The sequence below is a fragment of the Thunnus maccoyii genome, chromosome 5 (assembly GCF_910596095.1).
Source record: "Thunnus maccoyii chromosome 5, fThuMac1.1, whole genome shotgun sequence".
Lineage (NCBI taxonomy): Eukaryota > Metazoa > Chordata > Actinopteri > Scombriformes > Scombridae > Thunnus > Thunnus maccoyii.
In genome coordinates, this window is record NC_056537.1 from 12,343,617 (window position 1) to 12,362,914 (window position 19,298).

General features: G+C 40.3%; 1 protein-coding gene across 2 annotated transcripts in view; it reads right to left on the reverse strand.

Annotated features, from left to right (window-relative positions):
- Positions 1–1,434: 1,434 nt before the first annotated feature.
- The window catches only part of LOC121897806 (PDZ domain-containing RING finger protein 4-like), a 122,695-nt gene continuing 104,831 nt past the window's right edge, over positions 1,435–19,298 (reverse strand). For both annotated transcript variants that reach the window (XM_042412530.1, XM_042412531.1), the window contains 6 exons: positions 18,389–18,491; positions 11,529–11,627; positions 9,222–9,284; positions 7,191–7,292; positions 6,224–6,352; positions 1,435–5,230 (listed from right to left, as the gene is read on the reverse strand). In XM_042412530.1, the coding sequence (XP_042268464.1) occupies positions 3,758–5,230; positions 6,224–6,352; positions 7,191–7,292; positions 9,222–9,284; positions 11,529–11,627; positions 18,389–18,491 (1,969 nt within the window). In that variant the 3' untranslated portion in view covers positions 1,435–3,757. The remainder of the gene's footprint in view (positions 5,231–6,223; positions 6,353–7,190; positions 7,293–9,221; positions 9,285–11,528; positions 11,628–18,388; positions 18,492–19,298) is intronic.

The window sequence follows — 19,298 nt, forward strand, 5'->3', positions numbered from 1 at the left end:
TGGTATTTGAACTGCTGGGTAGCTCTGACAAATGCCATGGCTGTCACAGGCTCAATTTTAATTACACCTGACTGGGTCTTTTAGGGGCTTAGGAATGAACTTAATTAGTTAGCAAGCACTCAGGCTAGTTCTGGCGTTAGTTGGTACAACCCACACAGCTTCTTCTTCTGTAGCTATTCATTGGCATTTTAATGGTCTCTGTCTATACAGAGGGAGAGAATTAACAAATGAGGATAGAGCTAATGGGCTCGGGGATGACAGGAGTGTGCTTTTCATTACCAACTTGGATGTTAATGTTTGGTCACTGTATAGATGGAGACACTTTTAAGTGCCACAGACTATAATGGAAATGGAAGGTGTTGACCATAGAGTACAGACTCAAAATCACACCAAATGTGATACCTTGGCATCATAAAACTGTATTGTGTTAAGTAGCTTGATGGAGTTTTTCACAGGCCAGTTTGCACACATGAAGTGTTTGGAAAATATTAAGAGTAACAAAAGAAAACCAACCAGTGAAAATAAAAGACAGGGTGCTTGGCAACAAAAACATAGATATAATATCCATGGATGACCAAGAACAATTTCTACAGTCAGGAAAGACTTGGTTCCTTTCCTATTTTATCAGTTTCTTAAAATGGAATAAGTTTTAAGTTGGAAATACAAACTAGCACAGAAGTACAGAACAGTCTTCGGGCAGTATACGTGGCACTCCAATTTCAGCTGTAGAACACTGACAACTTAAGATAATACAGAGACCAGAGTATCCCAGTAGCTCTCCCCTGCACATGACAAGGCCATAGAGATGATTAAGTGGTTGGTACATTTTAATGAACACAAAGCCATCCAAGTGGAAGGCAATTTTAATTGAAATCTCCTTCTGTTTAATAACTTAACATATTCACAGAGGGGAGAAAAAAGTGAGTCACTCATGAGGAGATATCTGAGGTGAATGGGTGTTCAGTGAACAAGTAATTCAGTTTCTCAAGCAGCTTCACAAGACTGATCTTTACCCCCAGAGTGTCTTGCTGTGTTTTTGTTGCTACTCTTTGCACTGCTTACTTTTTTTGTATGACACAATTTCCTGACACCCTCCACCTCTCCCTTTTTTATCTACTCACATTCAGCATCATCACAAAAGAAAAAAAGAACAGTACAGATGGTTACTGTGGCTCACTTTCACACCGACTAGCTCGCAGAAAAGAAACATTTCAAATCAATTTATAAAACTAAAAAGAAAAAAGGACTTTTTTTAAATTAAAAGTTGGTATGCTGAAGCCTCCGTATCATGAGTTTTATGGCCACAGTTTACCCTCGTTCACCAGCTAAATGTTTTATGACAAAGTTTACGAACCTGGCACAAACTGCAAAGAAGCAGCAGATTTTGGTTCTTTAACTGTCTGAATAAAAAAAACATGATCCTGTGCAATGTCATACCAAAAAACAATAATTTATTATCATTTCTTTTGAAAAGATCACCATTATCACACATTTTAACTGGCTACAAATTTGCCAACTACGCATTACTCGAAATTAGACCATTGGACATTGACTCAAAACAAATACAGGGATTGGTTTTAAAATTTCAAATTTACAATATTTCAGTTAAAAATGAGGCATTTGGAATGAGTTTACTTTACATGTATTTTACATGTCTGTTGATAAATGATAGCCTGTTAATTCTTCTGGTTTATTGTTTTTTTCAATGATCAAATATGCTGTGTTCTGAGTCCTGCTCAGTGGCAATCATCCTTACACAAGTTTAATGTGACTGCAAACATAATTCAGTAACAACTATACAATATCTATGAATGTGTCCAATTGGTAGAAACTCAATGTATACAATGTATGAAAAGTCTTGAATAATACCCCTCTGTTGCACACAGATATACAAAGATAGTTTGCGTGAGAAATCAGGTTGCCATACCACAATGTATCATTGATTCAGTTTTCACTGTTAAGGCTATGCTGAGTCAAAGTGTATGTGGAGAATAAAAAAATACATAAAAATACTGGTATGTAAAAGCTATGAGCAGGTCCATCTGTTGTTGAATATAGTATGGAGGACAAAATTCTAAATATTAATTAAAAATAATTACTAATGCAAAATAATTTTAACCAAAGCTGCAAACCAGACAAACAGGGCTGCCACCATTAAAATAAAAACCAAAAAAAAAACAAAAAACGTGAAGCTGCAACACTGGCAGTGAGTCAGAACTTTTTGGACTGTATCCACAAAGTTGTTTTTCATTGTCTTGCCAGTGAAGCAGCTTCTGAAGTTTTGTCTCCTTTTTTTGTATCTTTGTTGGGAAAGTTCACAAATTACAGAAACAACATATAAAGGAAGAATTTCACTGTAAAATGAGGTATCCAACTTTTGAAAGATGCTTTTACAAAGTTGCTGATGATAAAACTAGTATCAGCAAATGTATTAGTTGACCAAAAACTTGTGCGATTAAAATATTAACAATTTACAATGTGAAGTGATTAAAAACCTCAGAGTATATTGTTTTCCTTGCTTCAATGGATGGAATACCTTTATTACAATATTTATATATTAGTAGTAACAATGGGGTAAAAAATTTGTTGAAATACATGAAAATGTTATAATTGTATTACCTAAGTTTGTTGGCATGAAACATTTGAAGTACAAAACTGTATTCTAAAGGATAATTAATTTCAAATTCATGATATTTTATGGATTTTTGCCAGAATTACTCATCTTTTTATTAGGAGCAGGCTGATTGATATGTGAGATGTTCATGTGCCTTTAAAGCTGAAATCTTATTTTAACCTTTAAACTTATTTTACTTATAATATAATTTTTGTCTGTGTATTGATACTCTGTCTCCTTGTGCTGGTAGCAGCTTGGTGTTATCATGTGATGACACTTGTGCTCCCCTTAGCTGATGAAGACCATGAGATGCAGTTGAATGTTCAGTAAAATGCTAGTAACTAAGGAACTGTGATAAGTAAGGATCTTTGAGTAGATTTATTTTGTCGCATTTGCTGCAAATAGTATGTTCAAACCTGAGCCATTGCACAGCAAGTGACAGGTCTACCATTTCTGTAGCTGCATATCAACAGCAAAACACAAGCAATGGATAAACTTTAACATTAAAATCTACAGCTAGGTATTCAGACAAATGACCCTTACCGAGCAATGAACTGGCTAATTATCATTTGTCATTGGCTAAATGCTGACACCTTCACAAGTGTGACACCTGGATACTCTTATTACATCTTTGCTGTAGTTCAAAACATGATTTAAACTACCTCTTAACAACATACAGAGGCTTACAGATTTCAGCCTTGAAGGATAAGGAGAGTTGTTAATTGAAGACACGTTAAACAGTAAGTGAAAGGCATTAAACCCACTGAATCACTGTGTTTTGTAAGTGGCAAGTATGTACGTAAAACATAATATAAAAGAAAATATTTGACCTTTCTTAAGGAGTTCATACTATCTTGAGTCATATGGTTACAACATAAATATGAAAATAATGATTGAAAAGATAAACATATACAGAGCAAAGTAATAAAAATAATTCCATAGAAAAGTTTTTTTTCCCGCAGAGTGATGTGAAAAACAACTCTGGAAAACATGAAGAAAATGCTATGACACCACTGATAAATTCTTTACAAAATGCTTTTTGGGTTACAAAGTGTGAAAAATACTCCTATTGTCCTCATAAAAACGCCACATTGAACGAGGCAATTATATTATACCGCATGGGGTAGAATGTGTGTGGTTTCTTTATACAGTAGTGACTGATAAGAAGGCGTTGTGAACCTTGGCTCCCTCAGGGGCCTTAGTACCATGGGTCATCAGCTCCTGGATGGTCATCCAATTGTCCAGGATCTTCTTGTTGCGTTTCTTCATCATCTTTTTGTGGCTGAGCTCTATAATGCTGACTTCCTTGCGACCCTCGCTGCTGCTCTGAGGGTTCTCCCTCAAGCTTTCCAGCCGACTGCGCTGCATGAACTCTCGTCTTTTCCTCTGTTCCTTTGCCCTGACTAGGTGCTGCTTTCTTTCCTCTTTGCTCCAATACCTCCCCATCTTCATTTCACTCATTGCATCATCATCTGTGGTCATTCCCCCACTACGCTCTTCCTTAATCTTTAGTGCTCGCTCCCTCAGGATCTTGTCTCTCACAGGCCTCTTGGTGATGTAGCGTGTGCCGTCACTGCGGATCTTGACCTTCCACTCCATCTTGGGCTCATTAATGGGCCTCTGAGGCTCTTTGCAGACACTGAGCAGGCTGAGCTGGCTCTGAGCGTACTCTACAGCTGAACGCTGCTGGATCAGCTGCATGTAGCTCTGGTAGTGGCGGGCATGAGCTGGGATGTTGATCTGTCGATGCTGGGAACTGTGGGATGGAGAGAAGTAAGGAATCTGGGAAGCACATGGCTTTAATTTCCCCCTCCCCTCCTCCTCAGCCTGAGGTGTTTGGTCTGACTCAGAAGGATTGCTGTGATCAGGGCTGCTGCTCTTGCCCAAGACTGGAGCACGGCATCCTGGGATGGGGCTTGGGCTAAGTGAGTGGCCCGTGGCAAGGCCACTGCAGAGGTTCCTCTGGTTGGTGAGACTGACCATCCTCTGGAGTGAGTGCTCTGGGGAGCGATCCATTGCCAGGGGGGTGCTCCGTGAACTCTCCGCCGTGTTATAGGCACTGGAGCTGTCCTTGTCTGATTTTTCCAGCCTCTCGTTAATGTCTGCCAGCTTACCTCTTGTTGGCTCACCCCGATGGAGGCTTTGGTTTTTGGTGGAGGGGGCAGAGTGGCCCGTGGATGGAGACTGCTGGCCCTTACGAAGCTTGTGGGCCTGCATGATGTTCTGACATTCAAGCTCGATGCTGCGCAGCTCCTCGTTGAGCATGCGTAGCTCATGCTGTACGCCACCCTGCTCCCCCATGCTGCACTCAATGGTGCTGCGGCGGCTGTAGAACAGGTCGTACTCACCGCTGTTTCGTATCTGACACTTCAGCTCCAAGAGCTGCTGGAAACGGTCACCCTCAGTCTCCTCATCGTCCTCATCCTCTTTATCCTCCAGCCCTGTGGAGCTGGTGATACGGTGTGTGTCCCGATTGTCTCTCAGGCACTGGGACAGACGTCTCTGGATGTGTGCCAGGACATTATGCTCAGAGCTCTCCATTCTGTCTTTTATACTCAGTACACTGTCCTTATGATGAGGGAGTGTGGAACAGGTGGGCTTGTCATCATCTTCTTTCTGAAATTAATAAAATAAAAAAAACCCAACCTGAAATACTTTATGACTCAAAATTGTGATACATTTCTTTCCATGAATGATCCATGTGAAAATTATTTTTTATCATATTTTGCTCTGTTGCATCTAGTGAAAACTTGTAATGTGCCAGTTTTGATTTTTATCATGTATAATGTATTTGAATTCTGTAAGTATGTTTGTAAATGTCTTAAGTGATAAAACATTTAAATGTTAATGTTCTTAGAAATGTACTCTAATTGTTCTAGTCTGGTTTTCTGTTTTAGATGCATTATTATGGAATGAGGACAAAATACAATGAAAAGTCACTAGAACTATTTAAGAGTTCAAGAAGTGCAAAACCTATTCTGCATTCTCCTGAAGGATTGCATATGCTGTTGTGCGTAACTCGGTTGTACAGCTCTGTTACTTCAGGGATTGTTTCCTCTCTTCCAAGTCTTTGAAGTCACATTTATATGGATTTTTGTGGTATGCTAACTCCCAACAAAACAGAATTTTAAATGATGATTACTAATGTTTGGAATTTAAATGGTTCATCGCACCCCCCTCCCCCCCTTCTATAAATATTCATAATCATTACTTTGTATTCATATTTCAAAGGCCAAAGCTTGTTTTCACTCAGTTTTGTGAAGAAAGTCAATGAAGAGTTTGATTCCATCTCTGCCACCGGCTAGATCTCAAGGAAAAGGTTAATATTGACACTGAATAATAACCTAATAGAGTCAAAGCAATTACTGGTCAGTCTGATGGAATGATGTTCATAAAACACAGAGTGCTATAGTCTGTAGACAGGGGGAAGGTTAACTTTAATCTATTGCTTTTTGACTATGAAGAAACTTTTTGGGGGGTTTTATTCATACTGAACAGAGAAAATAAGAAAAAATGAGCCTTTCAGAATTTCTAGAAATCAGATCACAAAGCTTTGTCGCCGACTTGCTAATCCAGTTACACAAAGCATATGTTTTGCTGCTGTCTGACCTGTTCATTCTCCTGCTCCTCCTGAAGGGCAGCCAATTCCATCTCCTCTCTCTGCTGCTCCTCCAACATTTCCATCTTTAGCTGCTCCAGGAACTCACTGTGCTCATCATCCAGCCAGGCCTCCTCCAGCTAGAGGTGAATGAAAGAAGGCATATGGAGAGAGAGGGAGAGCGAAAGGAGCGAGTGTTATTTGTCAAGGCCTAAAGCTTGTGGCGACATGGTGTCTCAAAACAAATAGTTGGGTGTTCCAAATGGGTGCCCAAATGGGATTTTCTGAAAAAAAAACAAAAAAAAAACACCAAGCATGGTTTTGAAATAAGAAACTGCAAGCATCAGTGTGTGTGTGTGGTGTTTGACTGCTATACTGTACAGTATCAGTCTTTCTTAGCTAACAAAACACTACCTATTTTTAAAACATGCATTCTAATCTTAAAATTAAGTCAATGCAGTTTAATGGTCATAGGAATGTCACCTTTGACCTATTTACTCCACACCATCCATCATCTGTTTGCCTGCTCGATGTGAACCAAATGGGATCCATATCTGAAGCAGATTTACAACTGAGAGATACATTTAATTACAAAGAGTCTACTATTGCTCCTGGCTCATCTGCACTGCGGCATTCCTTTTGCTTATTCGCCATCGGCCTTGGGCCTGAACTCACTCCACATTAGCATGCCATTAGCTTTTATGGCTTACCGTTGGAAGTCAATTACAGTGGTGCTACATAAAAATAAAACATGATGAGGTGTCTCAGTTGTAGCTTCTACTGGGAGTGGTTGTGACAGTGGGGAGGGAGGAGAGGGGTCGATCTACCCCAGACTGATAAGGTTTACTCTGAGCAAATATTCTGTAAATGACAAACCTTCAGGGCTGTAATTTGTGAATTCCGTGCTTCCTTTACCCAATAGGTGCTTAAATCAGTAGCTGGAAGATACAGTATGTCAGTGTGAGTGTAATTTCTAACCTGCATCTCAGGTCTGGCAACCAGCAGTATGATGTTCCTACACTCTTCATTGGAGAGTGCAGCCATTGCTTCTTCTCTGTCCTGTACATCTTGACCATTAATCTGAAGATGACATACAAACATGATTACCACACTCACTATTAAGTCAGACGCAAGCAAACAAACATGTATTGTACACACAAATGCAAACATTTGAGCACAGGCACACACACACATTGAGCTCAGCTTCATTCATACAAAAGCCCTTTAGAGAAAAGAAGCATCACAATAAAAGTGGCACTGCACAGTATTGTTTTCTTTTCCTGAGGAAATTGTAAATATTCTGTGCTGTTCTCTAATATGAGGCAGAACCCAGCAGTGATTATGAATGGGACAGTGGCTGTGGGCCAGCGGAGCTGTTGTATTCACCAGAGTATCCGGCAGCGTACATACATCTAGCCGTACAATTAACTGGCCACTGACAGGGGGCGTCCATCTTTTTGCAGGCAGAGTAATGGCCCTGTCACTGCTGTTTAATAGTGCCAGAGTACTAGTCTGCCTCACAAACACACACACACCCACTCTCCTGGCTCAAATCAGTCATACGAGACATGGTAGACACCAGTAGACAATTAGACCAACAGTGCTTTTGCATCCGCCCCCCTAATCTAATAATTGCTTACACAGACTATATACTTCTACCTTGACTTTATTCCTGTTTCCCCTCTCATAATGAACTCCTATTAAAACACATTTTTTTGCTTATTTGTGTCTCCATTCATAAACCTTCACAACATCTTTAAACACTTTAACAATGGATTAAAAGGCTGTGTAATGTGAAGGGTGTCACTTGTAGCGACAATCATACAAAAAATAATCAACTAATTCTGTAGTTCCACTCAAATCGATTGAGTTTTTTTTAGCCTCTTTTAGCTTGTTTTGGTTTTCCCAGCTGCAAACTCCACTCTTCTCACCACTGTTTGCAGCAGCTGTGGAAGCAAGGAACTGTGTTCTGCAAAAAATTCCTGATGAACCCACTGCACCAGGCAGCACACAAACCAGTGACTGGCAGGTGAACATAATGGAACACCTAGCACACTATAGAGATAGAGGTAAACAGATATTTCCTTCAGGTCAACATCATTTAAAACAGCAACAGACAGCTGTTTTCAGTAAAAAAGATCAGATAAACTGCACGCTACCTGACTCAGTGACAAACTGCTAAATGCTTAACTATGTTCACCAGCTAAAGAGCCCAATATTTCCCTCAGAAACTGTTAAACTGACCAAAACAGAGCTAAAAGTAGAGGGATATTGGATTTGTGCTGCATCTACACAGGAGGTGATAACATGTGTTCTGTGTATCAGCGTATCTGTTCTGTCAGACACGTGTGAGATGGACAACTGAAAAATGTGGCTGAAGCACTTTCTGTGTGGACACGGTGTTACATTCATCAGGTCTCAAGAAAAACAACTCAAAATGAATGCTAGTGTTTCTCTGTATGCAGATTGTGTACTGACCCAATAAGGTGATAATGTGAAAAGTTTTCAGCTTGTTTCACTGCCCCCAAGTGACCAAAACAAATCTATTAATGCAGCTTTAGCATTAAAATTAGAGGCTCTGACTCACTTACACAAAAACATTACCCACCTTACACATAGAGGCAGCACTATCCAGTCCTCAGCCTAACAAATACTTCTCCTTAGCAGTAGCAGAATTCCTCTAGATCTCAGGCCTGAGGATGAAGCTAGGGGCTAATAACAGTCATAGCCTCTCAGCTATTCCAGAAGAGGCAGTGAGCTGTAGCACAGCGCAATCCTGAACCAGAACTCTTAAAAACCCCTGTTGTTGCTGAGTCGGTAAGTAAAACAGCCAGGGGGGCATTTCTCCCCCTCTAACAGTCACAGCGGGGGCGAGCTCCTCCTTTAATGTGCTGCCATTAAAAATGAACGGGCTCTCGTGCTGGGAGACAGTGGTTGAGTGTGACAAAATAAGTGTGTTTTTATGTTGAATCTAATGAGAGCTGGTATAGAGGGGGCACCCTACTGTACCTGTAAAATGCGATCCCCCTCCCGGATACGTCCGTCTTTGGCAGCAATGCTGTTTGGACTGATCTGTAAAGGTGGAGAACACAGCATAATGCCTTTGAAACACCTTCAGTCATCATTCAAGAGACTCAAGGAGAGCATGAAAATGTTTTAACATATCATCCAGCTAGACATGTCTAGACAGTTATTAACAGTTTGAGCAACACACAATAGGTGTGCTGCCATGGGAAGACCTTCAATGTCAAACAGCTTTTCTGCAGCTTTCTGGTCAGTTTTTAAAGCCAGTTTAGCTTCATTTTGTAAGATGAACAAAAGCCACGACGAATGGAGTTATCACCTTTATCACATTAGTTCTAAGATGTCCCCGCCTCACTTATTACATTCTGGCAGGTTGATAGAGCACAAGCCTCTACATATAGTATCTATAGCTTGTAACTCAACCTGCTCCTCCTGTAACTAATGCTAGTGAACAAGGGGGCAGGACACGCTTTCATCAGCCAATCAATCGGTGTCTGGGGCCATTCATTTCACTCTGTCCCATCAGGCGGGGATCTCTGGAGATGGTGAGGTGCTGTGGCACTCCATCTTCATGATGGTCCACTCCTACACACAGGGACCACTCATTAAACTGGCAGGGAGGTCACGAGACAAGAATGGGGGTAGGACTGGAGGGAACAGAGGAAACTGAGGGCAATATTTCTGCAGTTGCTGGGAGAGCACCCAAACCTTAAATCATCCACAGCGTTTAAAAATACAGGAAAATTGAGCATTTATAGAAGATTTTTTAAGAGAGGTAAAATGATAGTGGTTACAATTTTGTCACACAGCGAGAAGATTTTGGGTTTGACTATTTTCTGTGTGGAGTTTGCTTATGATTCCTCCAGGTGATCCTATTTTCTTCCCACAGTTCAAAGATGTTAGGTGGACTGAAAACCCTAACTTGCCCATTGGTGTGAATGAGTGAGTTTGTGCATGCCCTGCAATAGACTGGTGACCTGTGCAGGATGGACCCTGCCATTTTGCCCTGTGCATGCTGGGATATACTTCAGCCTCTGTTACCCTGAGTAGAATTAAACAACTGTAGAAAATGGATTTATGGGTGGACTGAGTATTCTTCTCTTGTTCTCCTGAATTATTTAAAGACTGTGCTGTGAGACACAATGGATACAAAGGCAAATAAACTTAAATAACAGAGGAAAAACACAATGTGGCCATTCAACCATAGCTATGAAGTTGGGAGATTCAGCTTGTTTTAAAGTGACCTTGTATTGTTCTTTACTGCATGTTGACGTGTTCTCACTACTTATGCAAGATCAGAGCACCTAACACCTCTAACACACATCCTATGTACAGTGACATTCAGCCACCTCATCTAAATGCAGCACATTCCTCTTAGCCCTACTTTTTTGCAGAGCGAACACTTAAAGATGCTGCCAGGAGCCACAGACCACAGTGATTTATATTCCACTCAGTTCTCAAAGTGAACACCTTGCAGGGTCCAAGTCAACTTCAAATGAATCTGAGAGAAAGTTGAGCAGAATGAAGACCAGCATTTTCTATGCTTTCAACAAGTGGGAGATTAATTGAGTGTCTTTGCTAACATCTCACAGCCTGCTTGTTGATGTCAGTTGTACTGCAAGGACTCTGGTGAACAACTTACACAAGACCTGAAAACATTTTGTTTTTCCTGTCTTGGCAATCATTTTGTGTTGTAATCATGCAGTTAGAACACTGCAAAATTGTTTAATGATGTCATTTGTGGTTGAAAAGAGTTCAATTTTAAAATTACTGTTCCCAATAGAGAAATACACTTTGCTCACATGAATACTGCAATAAATCATAAATTGGAAGATGAATATTAAATGTCACTATTGATTTAGTCTTGGAAATCTAGCTTTCTCAGTTGTTTAGGCATTTTAACTGAGGCACTATGATCAGCTTTTTCATGATATGCAAATGGGATAATTTCAAAAGAACTGAAATATAAAGAATCTGTAGAATATGCATATACCTTTTCTCCCAAGAGTATTAATATTTTCATCTTTCAAACAGCTAGCAGTCCTAACTCTGGTGGTTGGCATAGAAAAAAGGAGGATACATGTTTTTTTGGGTTTTTTTTACTGTATCTCCAGGAGCAAGGCACAGTGGGGAAAGATAAAAAAGAGGAGTCTGTGTTTAGAGAGTTCCTACTGCAAAAACTTAAGTATGAAAAGTTAATGCCTCCTCGTGGCAAAGAAAGTTAGAAGATGCAACACTTGCGGTCTTATATGAAGCATAGGATATCTATTCAGGATAAGTCAGGATACTCACCTCACTGACATAGATGGCCACATCCTCTTCCTCATCTGTCCTGTAGCACAGAGTTAGCCCCAACTTCTCTTGGCTGCTGAGTCGACACAATTCCACTTCCTATGCAGATAAGAGGGAAAATATAGAACATTAAAAACACGAGTAAGTGCCCTATTTTAAATATGCAATTGCAATGAAAACACAGTGTGTTAGGTCATAGGAGCACAGACTGTGTGGGTGTCTCCAAGTGCACCTGGTCATAAAAGCACAAAAATTTCACAACAAGGTCAATTTAATAGCTGTTGTGGAGCTTTTGATCATATTACACAATCTTCCTCAGCAGATCAAGTAGGGCTGCAACTAATGATTATTTTCATTGTCGATTAATCTGCAGATTATTTTCTTGATTGATTGTTTGGCCTGTGAAATGTTAAAAAAAAAAGTTAAAAAATGCAGTTTACCATTGCGTAAAGCCCATGATTATTCCTTCAGTTTGCTTGTTTTGTCTGACCAACAGTCCAGAGTCTTAAGGTATTAAATTGACTGTTATATATGTCGAAGAACAATAGACAATTATCACCTTTTAAGAAGCTGGAACTGGATAATTTTTGGTATGTTTGAATTACTAAATGACTGAAACAATTACTCGATTATCAAAATAGTTGCCTATTAATTTTCTTTCAATCTACTACTCGACTGACTAATTGTTGCAGCTTTATGATGAAGTTGCCCGGTTGTCATGGAGTTATACATGTTCAAATTTCTATTTTTCTGCGCACTTCAAGCTAATATGGAGTAGTCCTTGGAAAATAAATTTGAACATCACCAATTCCATGATAACTGGCCAAATTCCACTTGCTGAGAAATACTGTGTGATTCAGTCGAAAGCTCCAGAACGGGTTCTAAATGGAGCTCATGGTAAGTGTTAACTAAATAGAGCCCAGGTAAAACGGTGGTGTTGCGACAGATTTATATCCTTCAACTGACCTTGACTCAGAAACATTGCATAACCTTCAAAGAAGAAACTGAAAAATAATCTAAATAATTTACATAGACATACATATCATGTATGTATTATATAGGTTACCATAAAACTAAAATTTTGCCACCATAACGGCCACACAAACACTAAGGGTCCGCTCCACTCCACGCAAGTCTCAGCCTCAGTCTCAAAAATCCAACTTGTTTTTGAGATGCTTACTGAGTCTGGATTGCAAACTCTGGTCTGAGGTTGTTGAGTCTAAAAAGTGTTTGATCATGAAAGACATTCTCTGCTCACAGGGTTTGATTGGTGGGGCTTTGATAAATGTCAGAGGACCTCAAGTGTTTTTCTTTCAAGGCGTTGCCAAGTTATAGAGTATAAGACTATAAATAAACTATAATTATGCTAATGCTGCAAGATATACATATTTGCTGCAACACTAAAGTATTCCTCATCTTCCCTTGGGGAGAGATCAACAAACTATTGACTTACAAATCAGCGGTCGTCGTATTTCCCTCGAGCCACTTGGAACATAGCTTAGTACCCTGGCATCAGTTCATAAATACAAACACACGGAAAGTGAGATTTGATTAACTGAAGCAAGAACTTGAGTGAGTGGCGCAGTCCCCCTTCATCTAATATCAAAATACATGTTGGATATGGAACCAAACGCAACTTCCGATTTCAAATTTCTCCGAAGCTTGCTGACAGTTAACATACATAAGCCATTTTGTACTCAGTTTCTCACAACAGAGGTTCAGCAAACACCCAACAGCCCAGCCTGTGCTCTGTCTTCAAATGCTGAAACATATCAAGGGTGTTGGAGGGAATCAAGTGTGAAATGGCCTCTCCTCCCAAGGTCTTCATTAGAGCAGAAACACACCGACTTCAAGCAGCAGGAGCGAGGTGGTTGAGTGGAGAGTGAGGATAGAGGGGGCAGAGAGAAATGAGGCTGCGGCGAGTGCTCTGGTGGGGCTCACAGGGGTCTCACATAGAAACAGAGAGATTCATTTCCTCTGTGACAAGTGTGTGTTGGCTGGTTACACGTGTCAGATGTGGCAGGACTTTGGAAAGGGGGATAGGGGATGGGGGGGGGGATGGGGGGGGGGGGGGGGGTGAAGTCTGATGATGGTGGGATAAGATGAGGGGCCAATACCACACCACCTGGTGCTTCTGACTACCCCTTTTAAGTCGTTTTATGACCCCCCACTTCCTCACACACACACACCTTTAGGCACAGTTCCCATTTTCTCCTTCTCCCCTGCTACTCATTCCTTCCTACACTTCTCAGAGACCTGCTGCTGCTGCTGGGCTACTCAGACTCACAGACACACACATATGTACAGTACAGAAACACAAAAGAACAATTCCTGCACAATGCCTTCCTTCCTATGCTTACACACACACACACACACACACAAGTATACTCAGCAAAGCACAAACATTCTCACACATGCAGAGAAAAAGAGCTGAAGAAAAACGACATCATCAGAGCTTTGTCGTTTTATCTTTCTCGACAGCCTCCACCTGATGGGGAGCTCAGATGTTTAATTGACTGTCTCAGAAGTGATGACAACTTCAAATCCCTGCTGATATGTAAGGATACAACGTGAAAGAGGGAAGAGCGAGCAAAGCTTCGGTGCTGACTACCTGAACAAAGTGAACTTCAAAAATCCTAATCAATCACCATCATTAGCCATATTAAAAGTGTTACTAATGAGCTATCTCTGTTATTGTTGGTAGATATATTATTAAAATGACATATCTCCTGATGCAATGAAGCAGTCATGGAGGTAATGGGAGCTACGAAGAAAGCACACAGTTTGCTGACATGATGAGACAAGTTGTGGGATATCTGTGGGAAATATTGAAATCACTGGCAATATCTCGGAAACATTTATCTAAAAATAAACCACACAAATTAATTGCTGATACTGTGGCAAAGCAGAGGTGTGAGCAGGTGCTACATCATCCCTATCTGGCTCTGAGAAACAAGCCTAAAGTTACTTCTGACTAATTAATGGTTAGATTTAGTTCAAAGAACCTGTGGCTAAACGATCAGAGAAAATGGATTGCTACAATTACTGCATGTTGGATGAGACATCAAACCAGCATGTGCGTGTGTTTAAAAATACGCAACACACATACAGTGTGTGTACCTTTTTTCTTTACCAGATGTTCTTTCAGTTTCTTATTTTGAGACAATATTGTGCAGAAAGACACCTACTCACACTCAGATGCCACAGTAAAAGGATGTTGTCTCCTGATCCATCACACACACAATCACCAATATCTGTCTCCGCTCTTGCCTTTTGATTTTTTTTTTCCCTCCATTTTCCCAGCAAGCTCTCTGCCTCTCAGGAGATTGCAGTGTGGCACAGGGATGAGGGCTGACAGTAAATTAATGACTTGGATGGCGTGATTTAGGGGGAAGATTGCCGCCCACCATCAAAGCACATTGGATGCTGTCATAATAATCACGCCTTTGATTACCAGTAATTGAAAAAGCAGTCACAAATGCATGGATGGCTACCACCGGCTGGAAGGAAAGGAAGGCTATCTCTGAGCTAGAAGTACTTTGCTTCTTCAGAACTCACTGGAACTAATCAAAGAAATGGCCACTAACATGGTGTTGTGGCCATATACACATCAAGGGATCCTAGGAAATGTGTGATATTTCTGTATGAAATTCTAGCTATAAGGCATGCCGTGTGTGTTTCATTAATCCTAACAAGCCAACCATCAGAAACGACAGAGGACATTATAGACTGCTCACTGTGTCCAGGGTTTGTTCAGTTTTAACCATCAGCAGCAGAAAGTCTCAAACTCTCATTACCTAGCTTGTTAAGTGAGGCAGGACTTTTTTTAAAACAGGATTCAGGAGTTCAATCTTAGGTTTTTTTTTTTGGCTGGAGGGCCAGCCCTATAACTGGATCTGTCAGTCACTTACTCACTGAGTGACTGAGTGATGAAGGTACACCATTGGTCAGCCAAAGGCAGCCGAAGTTAAGTATCCCAGAATGCATTTCGCACCAACTGAGAGCAGTAGCTGTTGTAATTTTCACTGTAGGACTTTATCAAGTTTTAATATTTTTTTAGGTGAGAAAGATTCCCACTATGTGGTCAGGATCTGTGCGCCGTACGGATCGTCAGTGCAGCTTACTGTCAATTTCTGCATGTTACATGTGTCTAGTGTCTTTTCAAAATAAAGCACTTCCGTGTTCATGGTAAATAAAATAAAAGCAATATGACAAATACATTTACAAATACAAACTTTACACACATGAAACACATTTTACTGGGGTCATTTACACTTAGCGTTCATGATTAACTTGATAGTTACTGCCTTAAAACTATTTTTCAGGTTGTGGGCATGTGAGCTAATATATAAAAAAATAGTCAAAATCTTGTCTCAACCCTTCTTACAACAGCACCACATTGTCTATACCCAAAATCTGGTGCAATGTATTTTAAGTATTTTAATGTTTTTCATGTGTACAGCATCTTGAGTTACCATTACTGTGTGAAAAGTGCTATACAAATAAATAAACTTAAACTTAAATACAAACAAAAATCTTAAAAATGTTGCGATGTCTGATGGTAACCAGGCGACGTACAAATTAAAAGCCCTCCAGTGTTCCATACACGGTCCAGCCATGTACTAGGTTTTGACCTAGTCTTGTTAAAGTTGCAGTGTGGGACTTTTGTCTCCCCCTTCTGCCAGTGAGAGTAATTACAAAACCAGTGTTGATATGTGCTTACATCATAGGCTCTGCCATAGCCTACTCCGTCCCTACTGGATAAATAGTTTTGCAAATGGAAAGTCTACAAGAGCTGCATGATTCAATTATTTTATCCCCATTCAAGTTAGCAGAGAGCTAACTGGAAATTAGCCAGCTCAGCTGGCAGAAGTCTGTAGCAGTATGCATTCATCCAACCAGGGTGGGAATGTCAAACCTGACGCCAGATTAAAATCTAGGCTTATACTGTGAAATACAGAGAAATTTACCTGGCGGTGATGAGCTTAATCAGCATTGTGTGAACTTGTTTAGCAAGGGCTTGAATGTAACAGACGTTCATTTATATGTAAAAGTTCTGCACTGCAGGTTTAAATAAGAGATACGCATGCTGAGAGGAACGTAGTAGGGGAATGTGTAATGTGACTGTATACTTCTATGGCATCTGGCATCTCTGCACCTCATCAACCAGTGTACTCCAGAACTCTCACATGTTGATTACCCTAAAGGAAACATCAATGTCTGCGTGTATTAGAAAGGTGAATTAGATTTAGATTCTCTGTGATGTGACAGCAAACTGCTCTCCCCCACTGTGCTTTTTCATCTAACAAAGGTAATTTAATGAAATGTCTTTCTTACATTTTCTTGAGGGATCAGGTCAACTCTGAAAGGGGCTTTTCAGCTTTCACCCACATCCCCCTTCATAGCATTTTTAGTTGACATACAGTAAGTGGGGCTGCATTAGTGTGTATCTAACTTCCCGAGCATGAAATAAAAGAACGGTGCAGGCTGCAAAGCATACACAGTATAATGGGATTTGTTAATAGCAATGAGGCATAAAGAAAGACTTTAATATATTATATTTGTTCCGATTTGACACTGGGCCTCTGTGATCCAAGTGGGTGCACAAATCTCTTTAGGATGTGAAGAAACAGCTCAAGCTCAGTGGGTGGAAGCATTCAGAACTAATTCAGATGAAACAAATAAGAGGAGGGAGTGAGCAATCATCATACATCAGACCAGCCGGAGCCCTCGCTTGCAATATGCTTGTACCTCAATGACTCGGAAATAAAGAATATTGGTCCAAAGCGGAGAGTGGAGACAGTCTCTGTTTATCTCTTCCTGTCACAGTTGAATCAGTGAATCTATATGTATATCTTTACGTGTAGGAGATCAACTGCCTTAGAAACATCACCTATCCAGCTGTTCCTGTTACTTACGCTCCAGTAAGATGCAGAAGCAAAGAAATGTGTTTCTGTCTTTTTCTTTTCAGCACCTGCCGCACACACCTCGCTTTAATTGGTTCTGATCGAGCGCAGAGTTAGCTAGCTTGCTAGTTTTTTTTCTTTCCAGAGTTGTGAAAACAATTAGCAAATCTCAGCTATCAGTTTTTCTACTTCCTCTTTTTGTAAAAAAAAAAAAAAGAAGAAGAAAGAAACAAAACAAACACAAAAAAAAACATGGCGGCATGTCATTATTGCCAGTGGAAGCAAGAGATTTTTCAAGCTGTCTGCAATGTGGCCGATCATCTGTCAGTACTGTCCCCCTGGGATCCGCCTGTAGAGTCAATTAGTGTTTGGGTCCTTCCACCAATTGTTAAGCATCATTAAATATGGACTGTTGAGGGAATGTGTGTCCATTTGTTGCAGGGGTTAGGTGTGTGTTTCTTGTTTTTTGTAAAATTTTCACTTGCACTTTGTGCCTATGGATTTTTGAGGTTGATAGATACCCAAATCAATAAGAGTTAAAATAACATCTGATAATGATACATAGGTTGACATTTGTTTTTTAACCTTACACAACATATAAACAACATTTCTGATAAGGATGCCTTAAATGTGGTTATCGAAGGAATAGTTTGACATTTTACGCTTATTCAATTTGTTGCTGAGAGTTAGATAAGAAGATAGATACCAGTCTCTCATCAGAGTGTGGTATCGATCTTCTCACCTAACTCTGTGAAAGAAAGCAAATCTGGTGTATAAACTATGTAATGTTGACTTAATTTCATTTTCTATACTTAACATACTGTATCTGTACTGAAATTTCTTACTTACAGCATCTGAAACTGATATATCTGTGAGAAGTTAAAATCATAATACTGGCCATGCCAATGAGTCCATCAGGCTCTAATTAGCAGTGGTGTTCAGTGCAATTCTTACCTCATATTCAAACTCCTCTGTCCTCTCTCCATCCGCTGGAACAGGGGAGAGGTAATCTGTTCCTTCATAGTAATCCTGGTCCATTGTATGCAGAGAATGACAGCTGTCAGGGGAGACAGACAGAGGAAGAAAGAGAGGGAAAGACAGTCAGAGAGGCAGAGAAATAGAAAAGAGGCGGAGAGTTGGGCGTAAGCGAGATCCTTTTCCTCATTTTCTCTTAAATGCTTTTTATACCTCGAAGTGACAGGATTTTCCTCGCCTTTGTCTTTGTCTCTTTGTGGAATCTGACGAATAAAGGATTTGTCAAGGGCTTTCACTGCAGCCGGAGTGTGTGTGATAAAAGTACAGCCCCTTGCTAATAACAGCATATCCACATAATTTGCTTCCTGCTCTTGACAGACAAACCCCCCCACATTGTACAGTGTAATTCTATTATGCTTCCCTCAGTCACTGAACAAAACAGCATTGTAACAGCCTAACAAGATGAGCAGCTTCAGTGCCACACAAGATAATCGCGGTAGGCAAAAACTTCAAAAGGACATTCTGTTGAACATATTGAGTGATGTGTCTGACTCTCCGATAACCCAACTGTCTCAAAACAATCTTCCACTGACAAAACCAGACTGGTAAATGTCAGAATGCTTTATGCTTTGATGCTCCAATATTACGCTTAACAACTTTTGGCAGCAGGTGAAAAGAACACAATCACAAATTTACAATCTAACCTCAAAAATAAGAGTGACAAACATTTGTTATGTCTATAAAATCTGCTGTATATTGGATTGTGCACCTGATCTCGGATAAAAAGAAGAAAATGTGAGTTTTATGGGATACATTGATTACATTTGGGCTCGGCCTGGGGCTGTAAGTAGACCGCGAGCACGCGTTGCACTGTGTTGCCTAGTTTTTT